Source organism: Tenrec ecaudatus, chromosome 5, assembly GCF_050624435.1.
Source record: "Tenrec ecaudatus isolate mTenEca1 chromosome 5, mTenEca1.hap1, whole genome shotgun sequence".
NCBI lineage: Eukaryota > Metazoa > Chordata > Mammalia > Afrosoricida > Tenrecidae > Tenrec > Tenrec ecaudatus.
Genome location: NC_134534.1, coordinates 26,468,141 through 26,482,084, shown reverse-complemented (window position 1 = coordinate 26,482,084; position 13,944 = coordinate 26,468,141). Strand labels below are relative to the sequence as shown.

The 13,944-nt window shown below is 38.8% G+C and overlaps 1 protein-coding gene across 3 annotated transcripts in view; it reads right to left on the bottom strand.

Annotated features, from left to right (window-relative positions):
* The window catches only part of CSMD3 (CUB and Sushi multiple domains 3), a 1,306,760-nt gene that overhangs the window by 353,719 nt on the left and 939,097 nt on the right, over positions 1-13,944 (bottom strand). For all 3 annotated transcript variants that reach the window (XM_075550585.1, XM_075550586.1, XM_075550587.1), the window contains one exon: positions 870-1,026. In XM_075550585.1, coding sequence (XP_075406700.1) covers positions 870-1,026 — 157 coding nt within the window. The remainder of the gene's footprint in view (positions 1-869; positions 1,027-13,944) is intronic.

Sequence of the window (13,944 nt, the reverse complement as noted above, 5' to 3'; positions counted from 1 at the left end):
CCCACTGTTTACAGCCATTGAGTCAATCCATCTTGTCGGCCTTCCTGCTTCCCCTGCCTCTCTTCTTTACCAAGTATGTGGTCATTCTCCAGGAACTGCTCTCTCCTCTTACCACGTCTAAATGTAGCTAGAGCTACAGCTAACCTTTTTAATGGATATAAATCCAATATTTAAATTTCTATGCATAATTCCAAATGTTATATAAAAACATAAAATGAAATTGTTAGCTAGTGGATAATGATCTGTAGATGTTTCGGGTGATTTTACATTAAAGACTAGGTAAGACTGTGAGTGCATTTTTCCTTGTATTGAATGTGAGTTTGGACATGTGATCAGGAGAAAGCACAGCTGGAGACGGATAGCATGCTTGGTCAAGTGGAGGAGCAGTGAGGAGGAGGAAGACCTTCAACACGATGGGTTGAAACAGATGAGCTGCAACAGTGGACTCAAGCAGAAGAACATTTGTGGGGCCAGTGAAGCATCTGGCAGCGTTTTGTCCATCAGGTCATTGTGAATTGTTGTCACCTAAGACTTGATGCCACCTAAGAACCCTGACAAGATTCATTAAAATATCACATACAGAGAATGAAAATATGATAAGGCCTACACAACCCGTTACTGAGTCTCTCTGAAACTCAGGTTCAATTACAAAAGGACCACTGGTTGAATAAATTACAGTATTGTTCCTCAAATCAAATGAAATTATAAATGTACTCGAGGTTACACTATTCTGCAATTTATACTACACTATACTATACTATATTGCAAATGGCCAATCTAATGTTTGATGTTATTTCACCTGATGCTGGCATTTATTGATTAAATATTCAACATCTCTATTTGACATTTTATTCTTTCAAAATACTTACTGGTATAGACAAGTTGAAAGCCTTCATCTGTCCCATCAGTATCAGAATTAAATTCTAGCCAGAGCTGATTGGAAGTACTACTGAGTGTCAGTCCGCGCATTGACGCACCGGTAAAAGCACCCAGCAAATGAGTTGTTTTATCTTTTCCATCATAAATCTGCAAATACATTTATAATGAGAATGTAAATAAGTAAAAAATACTCAGCAAAGCATTTACATATATCAATGGACAAAAGGTATTATAGTTAAATTCAGTATAATCTTAAATCAGATCAATGTTTCTAATGACTATTAAATACATTAGTTTCTAGGAACTAATATATTAAAAAAGGTTACAAAAGGTAGACCCTATATGAACAATTTAAAAATTCTAAGTTAAGTGAATGCTATATATTTCTTAGACTCATTTTATATGACTTTTGTTCATTATTTAAAAATACTTTTATGATACATTAGTTAATATTTATATCTAGAAGCAAATTGTTTTCAAACTTGTTTGTGTATTTACATTTTTGTATATTTGTTTTTTTAATTTCTCAAGGGGAACAAGAGTCTCATTCAACTCCACGTATAACTTCAGTTAAAGCTTATACAATTTAATCAGAATGCACAATATTTATATGAGAAAAAAATATAATCATATGGTAAACACTGAAAGCTAATTGGGTTTTCTTTTATTAATACATTATAGGCATCTTACATATGCATCTTTTTAGGTCAAAAGATACAGGTTCTTATTTTTGAAAGTTCTATAAATAGCATAAGGAACCCAAGATGCTATCATAAATTCTCCTATCATGCCCATATTCAGAAATTCCCTTTTTATTTATTTTTGCCAATACAAGTAATTCTAAAATAAACTTGTCTCTCTCCCTAGACAGACAGGAGCCCTGGTGGTGTAGGGCTCAAGCCTTGGGCTACAGTCCCCATGGTGGGCAATTTGAAGGCACCCGCAGCTTCGCAGGAGAGAAAGTGGGCTTTCTACTCCCATAAGCGGACATACACATGGTCTCTATGTCAGCATCGACCAGAGGGGAGTGAAATCTTTGTTTTTAATTTGTTCAAATTTGTTTTACCTCTCTATATACCAAACTATTTGCCTTCAAACTTATTTGACGATTGGTAAATTCATAGGTGACTGAGGAGAAATTTGTAGGTGGCTGCTCCATATGGTTTTTAAAAGCTGCTCCCTCCCATCTCCCACCCCCACCCCGAGATTCCTCAGGTTGTACAGAAACTGCAAATGTTTTGTTACGAGCTGAGGACTTAACTGTCTGCACCATCAACAGTCAAACCTTTTCTATATAACTTTATGCTTCAGGCCTCCAGTTGTCTGTCAATTCGTCACACTGTGGTGGATTGCGTGTTGCAGTCATGCTGGAAGATTGGCCATAGGTGTATTCCGAACACCAGCAGAAGTACCAAGAAAGAAGGGGCTTTCGCAGAGCTTCCAGACTAAGAATAGGGAACATACTTGAAAGAGGCTGTCCATTTCTGCGAAAGTAGCCACGGCAAACGTTGTGACTAGCACGGGAACACTGTCAGCTAGTGAAAGCGTCATGAACGACAGTGGAACTCGGTCAGGGAAAATGCCAGAAGAGGAGCCGCTCCGTCGGAAGGCGCTCAGAGACACCGAGGAAGAGCTGCCTTCTCGAAGCCGAGCCGTCCACAATGGAGCGGACGGAGCCATGCCTGTAGAAAGATAGCCTCTGCGACCTTCATTGCTGATATGGCACAACTGACAATGCGAAGAAACAACTGCAAACAGCCACTAATCATTTACACTTGAAATGTTCAGAGTATGTAGGTAGTATGTTGTCAGAAATGAAATGGAGTGCTCAAAGTTTGACATTCTCGGTTTTAGGGAGCTGAAACGGGCAGGTACCAGCCAGTTTGCATCAGAGAATAACACATTTTACTAGCTGGTAATTTTATCATCAAAAGGAATATTGACACATTCATCATCTAAAAAGACATTTCAAAATGTATCATGAAGTACAGTGCTTACCGTGACAGAATTATTTCTATATACATGCAAAACTGTGCAGTTAATAGGAAGATGATTCAAATTCATGCCCCAACTACTGAAGCTAGTGATTAAGAAATTGAGGAAGTTTTCCGATATTTTCCATCTGAAATTGGTCAAGCATGTAATCAAGATGCATTGATAATCATTGGGTTTGGAAATGAAGAAGAAGGAATAGCAATTGGAAAATGTAGTTGATGTCAGAAACGAAGCCGAAGATCTCATCAAACGCTTTTGTAAGACCAAGGAGTACGATATCACAAACACTCTTTTGGGGAAAACCACAAAAGGCTAAGTGCTCCACAGATGGACTTTCCAAATGAAATACACAGAAGCCACATTGACTACATCGGGGGGAGGAGACCATGGAGAAGCTCAACACCAGTAGTGACCCTCATCAAGGGCTCACTATGGACCATAGCGTCAGTTGCTCGTATTAAGTTCAGGTGGAAACTGAAGAAAATTAAGACAAGACCACATGTGCCAAAATACAGTCTTCAATATTCCCCCCAGAATATGGAGAGTACCACACAAACTGATTTGGTACACTGGACATTAATGATAGACAAGCTGTTGTGGTATGACATCAAGAACATCATACATAAAGACAGGAAAGAGTCATTCAGAAGACAGGGGAAAATGATCAAGGAGGATGTGAGAAGAGACCCCGAAACGTGCTCTTAATTGTAGAGTAGCTGTGGTAGTTACATAACATTGTGTCAATTCGAGGGTATGAAGGGTGGAGTCTAGCTGTCCAGCAGGTCACTGCTTGATGAAGCCTCCTTGTCGCCATGGCCTTCTCATGAGGATTCCGGGAACTTCTCGCTCTCTGCCCTCATCTTCCTATTGACAGGTCCTGCTGAGACTTGTTGAGACCCGTGAGAGCACATTCTCTCTGCCTGATTGTCCTGTTCAAGAGCAACACTCAAAGACCTGAAGGAGGCACGTGGAAACCCCCACCAGCGCTGAGATGCTTTCACCACCACTAGATCCATAAGACTTTGCACCCACTGGCCTGGGATCTTCCTGCATTTGGAATCATTGTATGTAATTCATGAGTCTGAAGAAGAGCTTTTGGACTAGTACAGGACATATGGGTTAATACTGGATTTATGGATTTGGTCTGGACTCAACTGAGACATTTTTCCAATGTACTATTGCTCTTTAATATAAGGCTCTCTCTTACACATATGAGTGTCTCTGGATTTTTTTCTCTAGTCAACCCGGACTAACACAGTAGCTGAGGCAAATGAAAGAAATATTGATATCCGAGAAATGAACAGAAAATTACAAAGGCTAGCTCAAAAGAGCCAAATATTATAATAAAGTGTGCAAATACCTGCAGTTACAAAAAAAATTTAAAATCAGGGCATGCTCAGCATCTCAACCTTACAGAACAACGGAAACACTTCAAGCCTTGAACTGCAATAGTAGAGGATTATATAGGCAAAATAGTGAATAAGGCAGGAAGCACCATAGACGAAGGAAGAGATACCTCCTAAATCAATTAAAACTAATAAACATTCAGACACTTCAAGAAGTAGCATATATCAAGAACTAATGATACTGAAGGAAGAAGTCATTATGTTATTATTCTCTATTCATTCTTAAAATTTTCCAGCTTGAACAACTATTATCTGCATATTCTGACTCCAAAGCTACATTGAATTATGCTATATTTTGTCTTATAAAATTTGTCACTGCATCTATCCTTCATATTGTGAGAAAGCTTCCACTTTATTTCCCTGTTAGCAATTAGAATTTCAGCAATGAATACTTTTGATAGATTTTCTTATTAAAACCATAAATTTCAAAATCATGCGTAATTTCTAAAAATTCTGTGTATGTGTGTGTAATCTAATTATAACAGCTTGAGATTTATCAGAACTTTAAGATTAGTATCTAATATATATTCAGTCCTTCTGAAAGGCAGAAAGATGAGGGATAAGGGGGTTGTCTACACCAACTGTCTACACTAAACAAAAATTAGCTGGCCAGGCCACAATAAAGGGGTTGGAAAGAAATCAGGTATGCATAAGGCACCTATGGGAAAATCCAAAGCTGCACATGCTCAGACCAAAGTCACGTAGACACAGGTAAAGGTCAACCTGGGTACAATGCTAGGCACCAACAGCATTACATTACACATGCCCCTGAACTGAGCCACTAAGCTCGGTCAGTACCCTCTACCATGCACCCCTGTCCCCCTAAGAGCAGGGTGCTCTCTATTCAGGTGGGAGGGTGGGATCTTTCCCGTGTATGAAGCATGAACGTGTGCAGCCTCCCAAGGCTCACATACTCTCTTCTTTCATTGGGTTCTCTTTTGGTTCTGTGGACTCCACTTTCCAGCCATTATTCCATTTTTCACTACCTTGAAATGGCCGTCTTCAGTCAAGAGCTCTCCCATGCACTGCCATTTGGTCCTGCACGCTGTCCAGGGATAGCTTGCACTATCTTAGAGTGCATTACCCCAACTTCCCTCTCCCTCATCAGAGTAACTAGGATTTACAAGGTGCTTCTGCCGAATGAATTCTTTTAGCTGTGAGAAGCAAGAACCGAGGTGAACCGGCCCAGAAACTGAACATTTCTTATAGTTTAAATTCAGTAAGTATCACACGCTTACTTTTTTGCTCATTGTTTTCTGTCTGGTTACTGAATCCCTTAAGCATGTTTTTATTTATCATTGAGTAGTCAAGGGATTTCATGTTCTTATTAGGTAAACAAGAGGTCTGGCAACATAAGGGATTATTCTTTGAGCTGTTCATTACAAAGCCAGTGGTGTAAGCCTACCCGTCACTAGAAAGATGAGACTGTTTAGATCTTGGAAAGGCAAGGAGCAGCTAGTTCTACCTGCCCTACAAGGATTCTGTCCTGAGAGTCGGGATTGACCAGTGAGTCTGGTCCTGGTATTCAGGTAATCAGGCTGTTAAGCCTCCCGAAGCAGTGTTAAACGAATAGTCCGTGAAAGATCCAGAAAGCTCAGCGTTTGTGGGCCAGCAGTAAATTTCCAAAAATTACCCTTTTGCAGAATTATAAGAAGCAAGGTTCTCTTCCTCAAGCTTCTCTTATGTGAAAGTAGTCGCATGTTCTCTACACTGCGGACACCTGCATGTGGGGCAGGTGGCACTTCCTATAAGTTCCTAGTAGCAGCAGATTCAGGGAGTCCCTTTTTAAAACCAGGGGGAAAAAAGTCATCTTACTGTAAGGATATTTACAGAGTTCAATTGGCTGAGGGCCTTCATGGAGTGTATCAATTCTGGTTCCTCGCATTATGCCTATAGACAAATCATCTCCTTTGCGACTGTGACTTTAAATTCCAGGACCCCACCAGGAGAAGCAAGGTTTTAGCAGCTTCCTTTCCTGTTCTTTGTTACGGATGTTAGATAAAAATCGGATTTACAGTTACAAAGCCAACAAAGGTCCCAGTCTGTATGCTGTACAAATGAACCATTTGGTCTGAGCCTAGTCTTTCTAAATTCTCATGCCTTCTTAGAAATTCGAAATCTTTTTTTTTTTAATTTTTTTTTATTTTAACAATTTATTGGGGCTGATACAATTCTTTTCACAGTTCATACATATACATACATCGATTGTATAAAGCACATCTGTACAGTCTTTGACCTAATCATTTTTTTCTCTTTTCTTCTTTTACATTTTATTAGGGACTCAAACAACTCTTACCACAATCCATACATATACATACATCAATTGTATAAAGCACATCCATACATTCCCTGCCCCAATCATTCTCAAGGCATTTGCTCTCCACTTAAGCCCCTTGCATCATGTCCTCTTTCCCCCCCCCTCCCTCCCCATCCCCCCCTCCCTCATATGCCCTTGGTAATTTATACCTCGTTATTTTGTCATATCTTGCCCTATCCGGAGTCTCCCTTCCCCCCTTCTCTGCTGTCCCTCTCCCAGGGAAGAGGTCACATGTGGATCCTTGTAATCAGTTCCCCCTTTCCAACCCACTCACCCTCCACTCTCCCAGCATCGTCCCTCACACCCTTTGTCCTGAAGGTATCATCCACCCTGGATTCCCTGTACCTCCAACCCTCATATGTACCAGTGTACAGCCTCTGTCCTATCCAGCCCTGCAAGGTAGAATTCGGATCATGGTAGCTGCGGGGAGGAAGCACCCAGGATCTGGGGGAAAGCTGTGTTCTTCATCGATACTACCTCACACCCTAATTAACCCATCTCCTCTCCTAAACCCCTCTATGAGGGGATCTCCATTGGCCGACACTTGGGCCTTGGGTCTCCACTCTGCACTTCCCCCTTTATTTAATATGATATATATATACATATATACACACATACATATATACATATACACATATATACACATAAGCATTTTCCTCTTCCTTGGGATTGGGGAACCATAGCACATCCCCTCCCTAGGCCCCGCCAGCTGACTTACTTATCAGAGCCCTGGGGTGCAATGGGTATGCATTGGCTGCTTTCTCTTGGTAGGCAGTTTGAAGCCACCTGCAGCTCCTCTGCAGAAAAATTGAGCTTTCTACTCTAGTAGTTACTGTCTGGGAAAGCCACAGGCAGACGCTATGGGTCAGCCGTATACTCATGATAGCTAACAAAACTATATCCTTTATTCTTGATATAAAGCTAGTCTGACCATTATTTTAAAATCTAGTTTGGGGGTACTAGTTAGAGGGGTGTATAAGAAAGCTTGCTAAAATTCGATGGAAGTCATTTGAGCCCCAAGAGGATTCTAATTATTCAAAATTAAGTTTCTATTGCACTAATCAGCAAGACTGGATTTGTCTTCCATAAAAATGAACTGAACCTTGAGGTTTGTGGCCTCAGGCTTATTTTTCTGTTTGATTCTTTAAAACTCAACTTTCATTTCCTAAGAAGAGGAGACATCGGGGATCATTTAGAGGCCAGGAAACATTGCTTTTGGGGAAACACATTTCCCCCCCTGCAGTTTCAAATGTGTAAAGGCCTGATTGTTAATCCATTTCTTTTATGACTCAATATATTGCATAGTTTATTAGTCCTGTGCATGCCATTGTTAGTTGCCACCAAACTGGGTCAGTCACAAGGAACCCACACGTGAATGTCTGTGCTGAGGGGATTTTCAGAGCTGGATTTTCCCCACTGGATTTTCAGAGCTGAGAGCTTTCAGAAGCATATCATAAGGCCTATTTGCCACATGGCCTCAGAGTGGGTTTGAACACTGATTTTTTTTTTTGATTACTGATTGGACTAAGCTGAAGCAGGTCAGGGCCCTGGCTTCCCTGTACATCCTTGGAGATCAGCAGCAGGATGCTCCAGATAAAATAACCGATGAAACCAGATGCTCCGGGATCAAAGAAAGCCACAAGGAATCGACAAGCAATTCTCGGAGGAGTGTCTAGAACCCATAAGCTAATTACCACACATTCCACTGCCCCTTTAAACACCCAAGCCCCCACTGTGGAGCACGACTTTCCTGACCTGTTGGCCTACGTGGGCTGGGAGCTCCCTGCTAATAAAGCTATTTCTGTCAATGCTCTCCCTTGTCCTTTCAGTTATGTCTGTCTGCCTCCCTGTACCACAGTCTCGCCTTTACAATTACTTTTCAAGCACTTACCCATTTCCAGCAACCAGGAGTTCTAGTCAGTGATTAGAGCCACTCATTCACAATAGACCATAACCAACTACGGATCCAGTGGCTCTTAAGGAACGGTGGAGCAGTGGTTGAGCTTTGGGCTGCTAACTAACGGCAAGGTTGAAAGAACAGCCAGGCCTTTGCTCCAGCAAAGGGTTTCCTCCCAGAAACTCACAGGGGTAGGTAGTACTGCCCCAGCCTGCAGGGTCGATATGAGTCAGAATTGACACAATGGCTGTGAGTTTTTGTTTGTTTTTTAGAGTTTCCAAGAATAGTTATTTTCTTTCTTCTCCCTCTTACTAGTCACCAATATATGTCATTATAATGGAAAATATAAATAGTTGTTTCTTGCATTAAACTAATTCTGTTTTCCCATATTAATTCAGAGTAAGGTATCAAAACAGTCTAAAAATGGGAAAATGTAAACACAAGTAATTACTGTAGCCAAAGAAATAGAAAAGTACGTTAATAAACTTAATTTTTATCAAGTAGAAAGAAATGTTTTGGAAATGATGACAACATATATACAAATGTGCTTGATAAAACTGATATATGGGTTGTTATAGGAGTTGTAAGAGCTCCCAATAAAATGATTTATTATAACTTAAAATAAATTAATTTAATTTGTAATTTTTAAAAGGATATTTTCCTGCACTTTTTCAGTACAAATAAAAAACAATAATGTCACAATAGCAGAAATGATTATCTTACTCAATATAAATCATCTGGATATATAACAATGTAAAAAACTACAAAATAATATAACCACACTAATTTCTAGATATTGTACTAAATTCTGAGAATACAAAAATACTAAGAATCACAGTAACGTGGGCAAGGGGGGACAGCGGGCAGTAGAAGATATGAAAATAATAATAATTTCTAATTTATCAGGGGGTCCGTGAGAGTGGGATGGTGGGGAAGGGCAGGAAAAAAGAGGAGCTGATACCAAGGGCTCAAACAGAAAGAAAATATTTTGAAAATGATGATGGAAACATATGCACAAATGTGCTTGATATAATTTATGTATGGATTGTTATAAGAGCTGTAAGAGCCCCCAATAAAATGATTTATTAAAATTTTAAGAAAAATACTAAGATAACATTCTTGAAGGAGACTAAAAAAGTTTAACCTAATTATGTCTGTCATAAAAGGGACATATTTATAAAGATTTCTAATTTTAAAGTTTGACGCTTTATTAATTTATTTTTAATTTAAAAGATTTCCTTAAGAAAAAATTTTAAGTAAAAATTGTAAGAAAATAGATGAATAAAAAGCCAACATTTTCTAAAATAAATATTTCATGTCCAGCTGAGCGTGTCTAATCAATATCAAAAATCTATATAGAGGTGATTTAACTAAATAGAATGGAAAGGTAATAACCAGACCAAATCACTTGGCAGTTACATAGAAAAACTACTGTAATCTTTAAAAAGATAATAAAATCTGACATTTCAAACAAGTATAAAAACAGAACAAAAACCCAAAGCCCACATTCATAGTCAGTTCTGACTTTTAGTGACCTTATAGGATGGAGAAATTAAGTGTCCCATTTGGTTCCCAATGCTTTAAATTTTTACAGATGGTGACTGCCACACCTCTCTCTTTGGGAGGTGATGGGTCTGAGTCACCGACATTTCAGTTAGCAACCACAGTGCCACAAGGTTAATTCAAAATAAAAGCAAGTGTTAATTAGGAAGGTTCTGAAAAAGAAAAGAGATCTCTTATGGCACAATGGGTTAAGTATTTGATAACTAAAAAGTCAGTGGTGTGAACCTATCAACTGTCTCTGGGGAAAGACGAGACTGTCTGCTCCACTAAAAACGTTCTGTCTTGGAAACCCGATGGAGAAATTCTACTTTGTCTTACTGGATTGCCATCAACTCATCAGAAAAGAGTTCTATAATAGTGAGTGATCAAGTGAACTCTATTGAATTTGTAAATAAAATGCTACAACCATACTCAAATCTATTTTACAGAGACAGAAAGAGATCAAGGAAAGTTAAAGTAGTTTAAACAAAGACAGATTATATTTTAAAAGGGATTGAAGTGTATAAGTGAGGAACCAAAACAAATAAAATAAATGTCTTTCATTCAAAAATAATAATATATGGTGTTGAGCCATTAAATCAATTTTTGAATAGAAGACAATAATTCATGTATTGAGATCCGTAGCTGGCTACACCTATATCATGTCCTCTTCTCAACAGTGTCTTAAGTTCCCCACCAGTAGCTAATTTAATCACACTATCGACAGAAATATCATAGGCCCCGGGAATCTGATGGTTAACGTTCTCTAACATAAAATTATAATGATATTTCTAAAGCTAACAAGAGACATATATAAATTACACATACATAAATGGATTTGGGGCTCACACTGAATTTGAGCTTCTTTCTGAGAATCATTCATTTCTCTTGCATGACCCTGTTTGATACTCACCCTCCTGAGGAGATCACTGAAGATATGGGGGCTGTGGCCTATCTGTGGTGAAGAAACTAGATGGTGCCTGGCTTTAGAAAGAAACGCGTTCGGGATCTAAAAGGTTTGTCTTTGAATAAGCAACATCTGAGTGAGATCACAACCGGCCCCACACGAAAGAAATACACACCTGGAGGGAATGGTATAGGAGATTAAATGTGCGCAGCCAGTTTGTTGAAGGCTGTGGATGACAGCGAGAGGCCAAAATTCATTAGCAGGGCCCACCCATGGATTAAGCTTCCAGGGAGTCTCCTCTGACCACAGATCAGGGATGTGAATAGTCTTATTATGCAAAGTTCCGTGCTTTGCTTTTCTTTATTTTGTTTTTGATGTTTTTCTGTATGTGATTTCCAGGATGAGTAGAACTATAGAGAGAATGGTCACCGGAATGGTTTCTTTAGGGATATGGCCAGGGAGAGTTGCGGGGAGTTAGGGCACTGATGACAATGGGTACCAGAGGGAACTCGACGTCCGAAAGTCGATGGCGACAATGACTGCACAGCTCTTGTTAATACGATCCAGCTATTAAATTGTATATGCGAACTTTATGCCAATAGACTGTTTAAATGTTAAAACTAAACATAAATAAATTGAGTTGACAAAGAAGGATATTAAACTTTCACTTGAGAATGCTTCTAAATTTTTAATTTTAATTCAGATTATAATTTTATCTGCGTGTGTTTTTACCTTCATCATTATTCATTATTAATATTATATTCATCACACCTCTTAATTGCTAGCTACTCGTTTTTCCCCCCAGAAATTTAGGAAGCTCAGAAGGGACAAAAAAGCTGTATAAATAAAACATTTTAGTTGGAAGAGTCTCCAAGTTACTCACAGTTCCAGGCTCATTTGGTTAGTTGGGGCTTAAATCAGATAACCAAGACTTTCATGTCAAATGAAGAACTTTAAGTTGATTGAAGAATTAATATTATGAGAAACATTGAGGGCTTCTAGGATGTTAATTAGACTCTTTGATGAGACACTAATTCGTTAGATAGATTACAACTCATTTGCTTTTTTACAGAGAAGACTAGACCTTGACACTGCCATGTTTCAATTATCAAATCCTTTGTAATGAATCAGGCCTGAAATTAGTTGTGAAGTACAAGCCATCCCAGGTACCTCAGGTTAAATCATGTGATAAAGAACTGCTCATCAACACTCAAAACCATATTGTTGTGAACGATATAATAAATATATGATCAGAAGCTACAGTTCCAGTCATTTCACTGATAAATTAACAAGAAGTATTGTCAGGTAAGCAGTGGACTTCTTAACCACAAGTCCAGTGGTTCAAACGCATCAGCCTCTTGGCAGGAGAATAATGAAGCACTCTGCTCCCACAAAGAGCTGCGACTTTAGAAACCCTTCACTGTGAGTTGGAATCAACTGGACGGTGGTAGATTTTTAGAAAGGTGTTATCAGAATGTATACATTAAAAGAATTAAAGATAAAAACAAAAGAGAAACGTTGCACATATCTAACTTTACAAACATCTGAATCATTCCTTTTCTTAGATGCTAGAAATTTCTATTTTGGTTCATTGTTTTATAGATTGATTTAAGTTTAAATGAATTTTTCAAGTAAGATGATTAAGATGTCAAAGTTTGAATTAAAAGCGATAATTTCTACAATAGCTCAAAAAGGATTTTGTTCTGCACTCAATTATGTTCTCTCCCAAGATAATGAAACACAGTGTAGCGAACTTCCCTTAGCACTCAATTATTTTTTTGCTTTTGAAGCAGTTGTGTAATCTGTCCTCAATTATATGAGTTCGTGAGGGGGCACAATGCAAGGACAGCTTTCCAGGGCCATTTGCTCTGTGGTTACACAGGTCTAGATGGAAAACAGCAATACCAGGAAAGGTTTATTGTTTGTCACAGATTATTTTACTTCTCTGACTCTCAGTATGGGAGATGGGAGAGGAAACTATGAAGCCTAACACAGGTCGCCAGATATTTACTTAGAGAGTGCTCTGGAGAGGTGAATGAACAAAGGGACCAGAGAACAAACAAACAAAATCAATGAGTGCATATTTCTGTAGTCTTAGATAGATAGATCCACAGATCTATACATAGATAATTGATAGATTTGAAGCAGAGGTTGAGAAAACTTTTTTCCCCTTAGGAAATGATTTCGGAGCTATATGGTCTCTGTCACAGCTATTCTAATCTGTCGCAATGATTCCAATTATTATCATCTAATTACAGCATAAAGTATCCACAGAGTATATATAAATCATTGGGCATGCTTTTTCTAATAAAACTTTATGTACAAAAACAGGTGTCTGGGTGGACCTGGCACAGGGGCTGAAATTATACTCACGGCCATGGGGGTGATGCTGACTCATCACGACCCTCTAGGAGGGGTAGAACTACTGCTGTGAAACTGTGACTCTTGTTTGAGTTTTGAGACTGTCACTCTTTTCTGGAGTAGAAAGCACAGCTTTCTCCCTTGGAGCAGAGTGGTTTTGAACTGCTGACCTTCTTAGCAGCTGGATGTGTAGCCACTATGCCGCCAGGGCTCCTTGTCGGCAGAAATTAGGCACCTCTTAGAGGATGTGTAGCATGGAAACATAATAGTAAAATATGCAATATTCTTTACTGTAAATGCCATGTAGTCTTTGGATTCTTACAAAATGGTTTCATTGAATTTTACCAAACTTTTGTTTGTGCAATTAATGATTAAAATGGACAGATAAATTCCTACGTAAACATGACTTATTAAAAAATGTTAACAAATGGAACGTGTAACTTCAACAGCAAGATTATGTCAGCATCCATTGGCTTGAGAAAAACGTGAGCAGCTTCTTCACTCAGATGCATAATAATTCTCTGATACTAGACAACAGATGCCCTCAATTTGTTGTGTAAATTCCCTGTCGATTTCTACCTAAATCCAGACAATGAGAGAAAACAAATGAACCAAACCTGAATTACAGTGTTTGCCAATC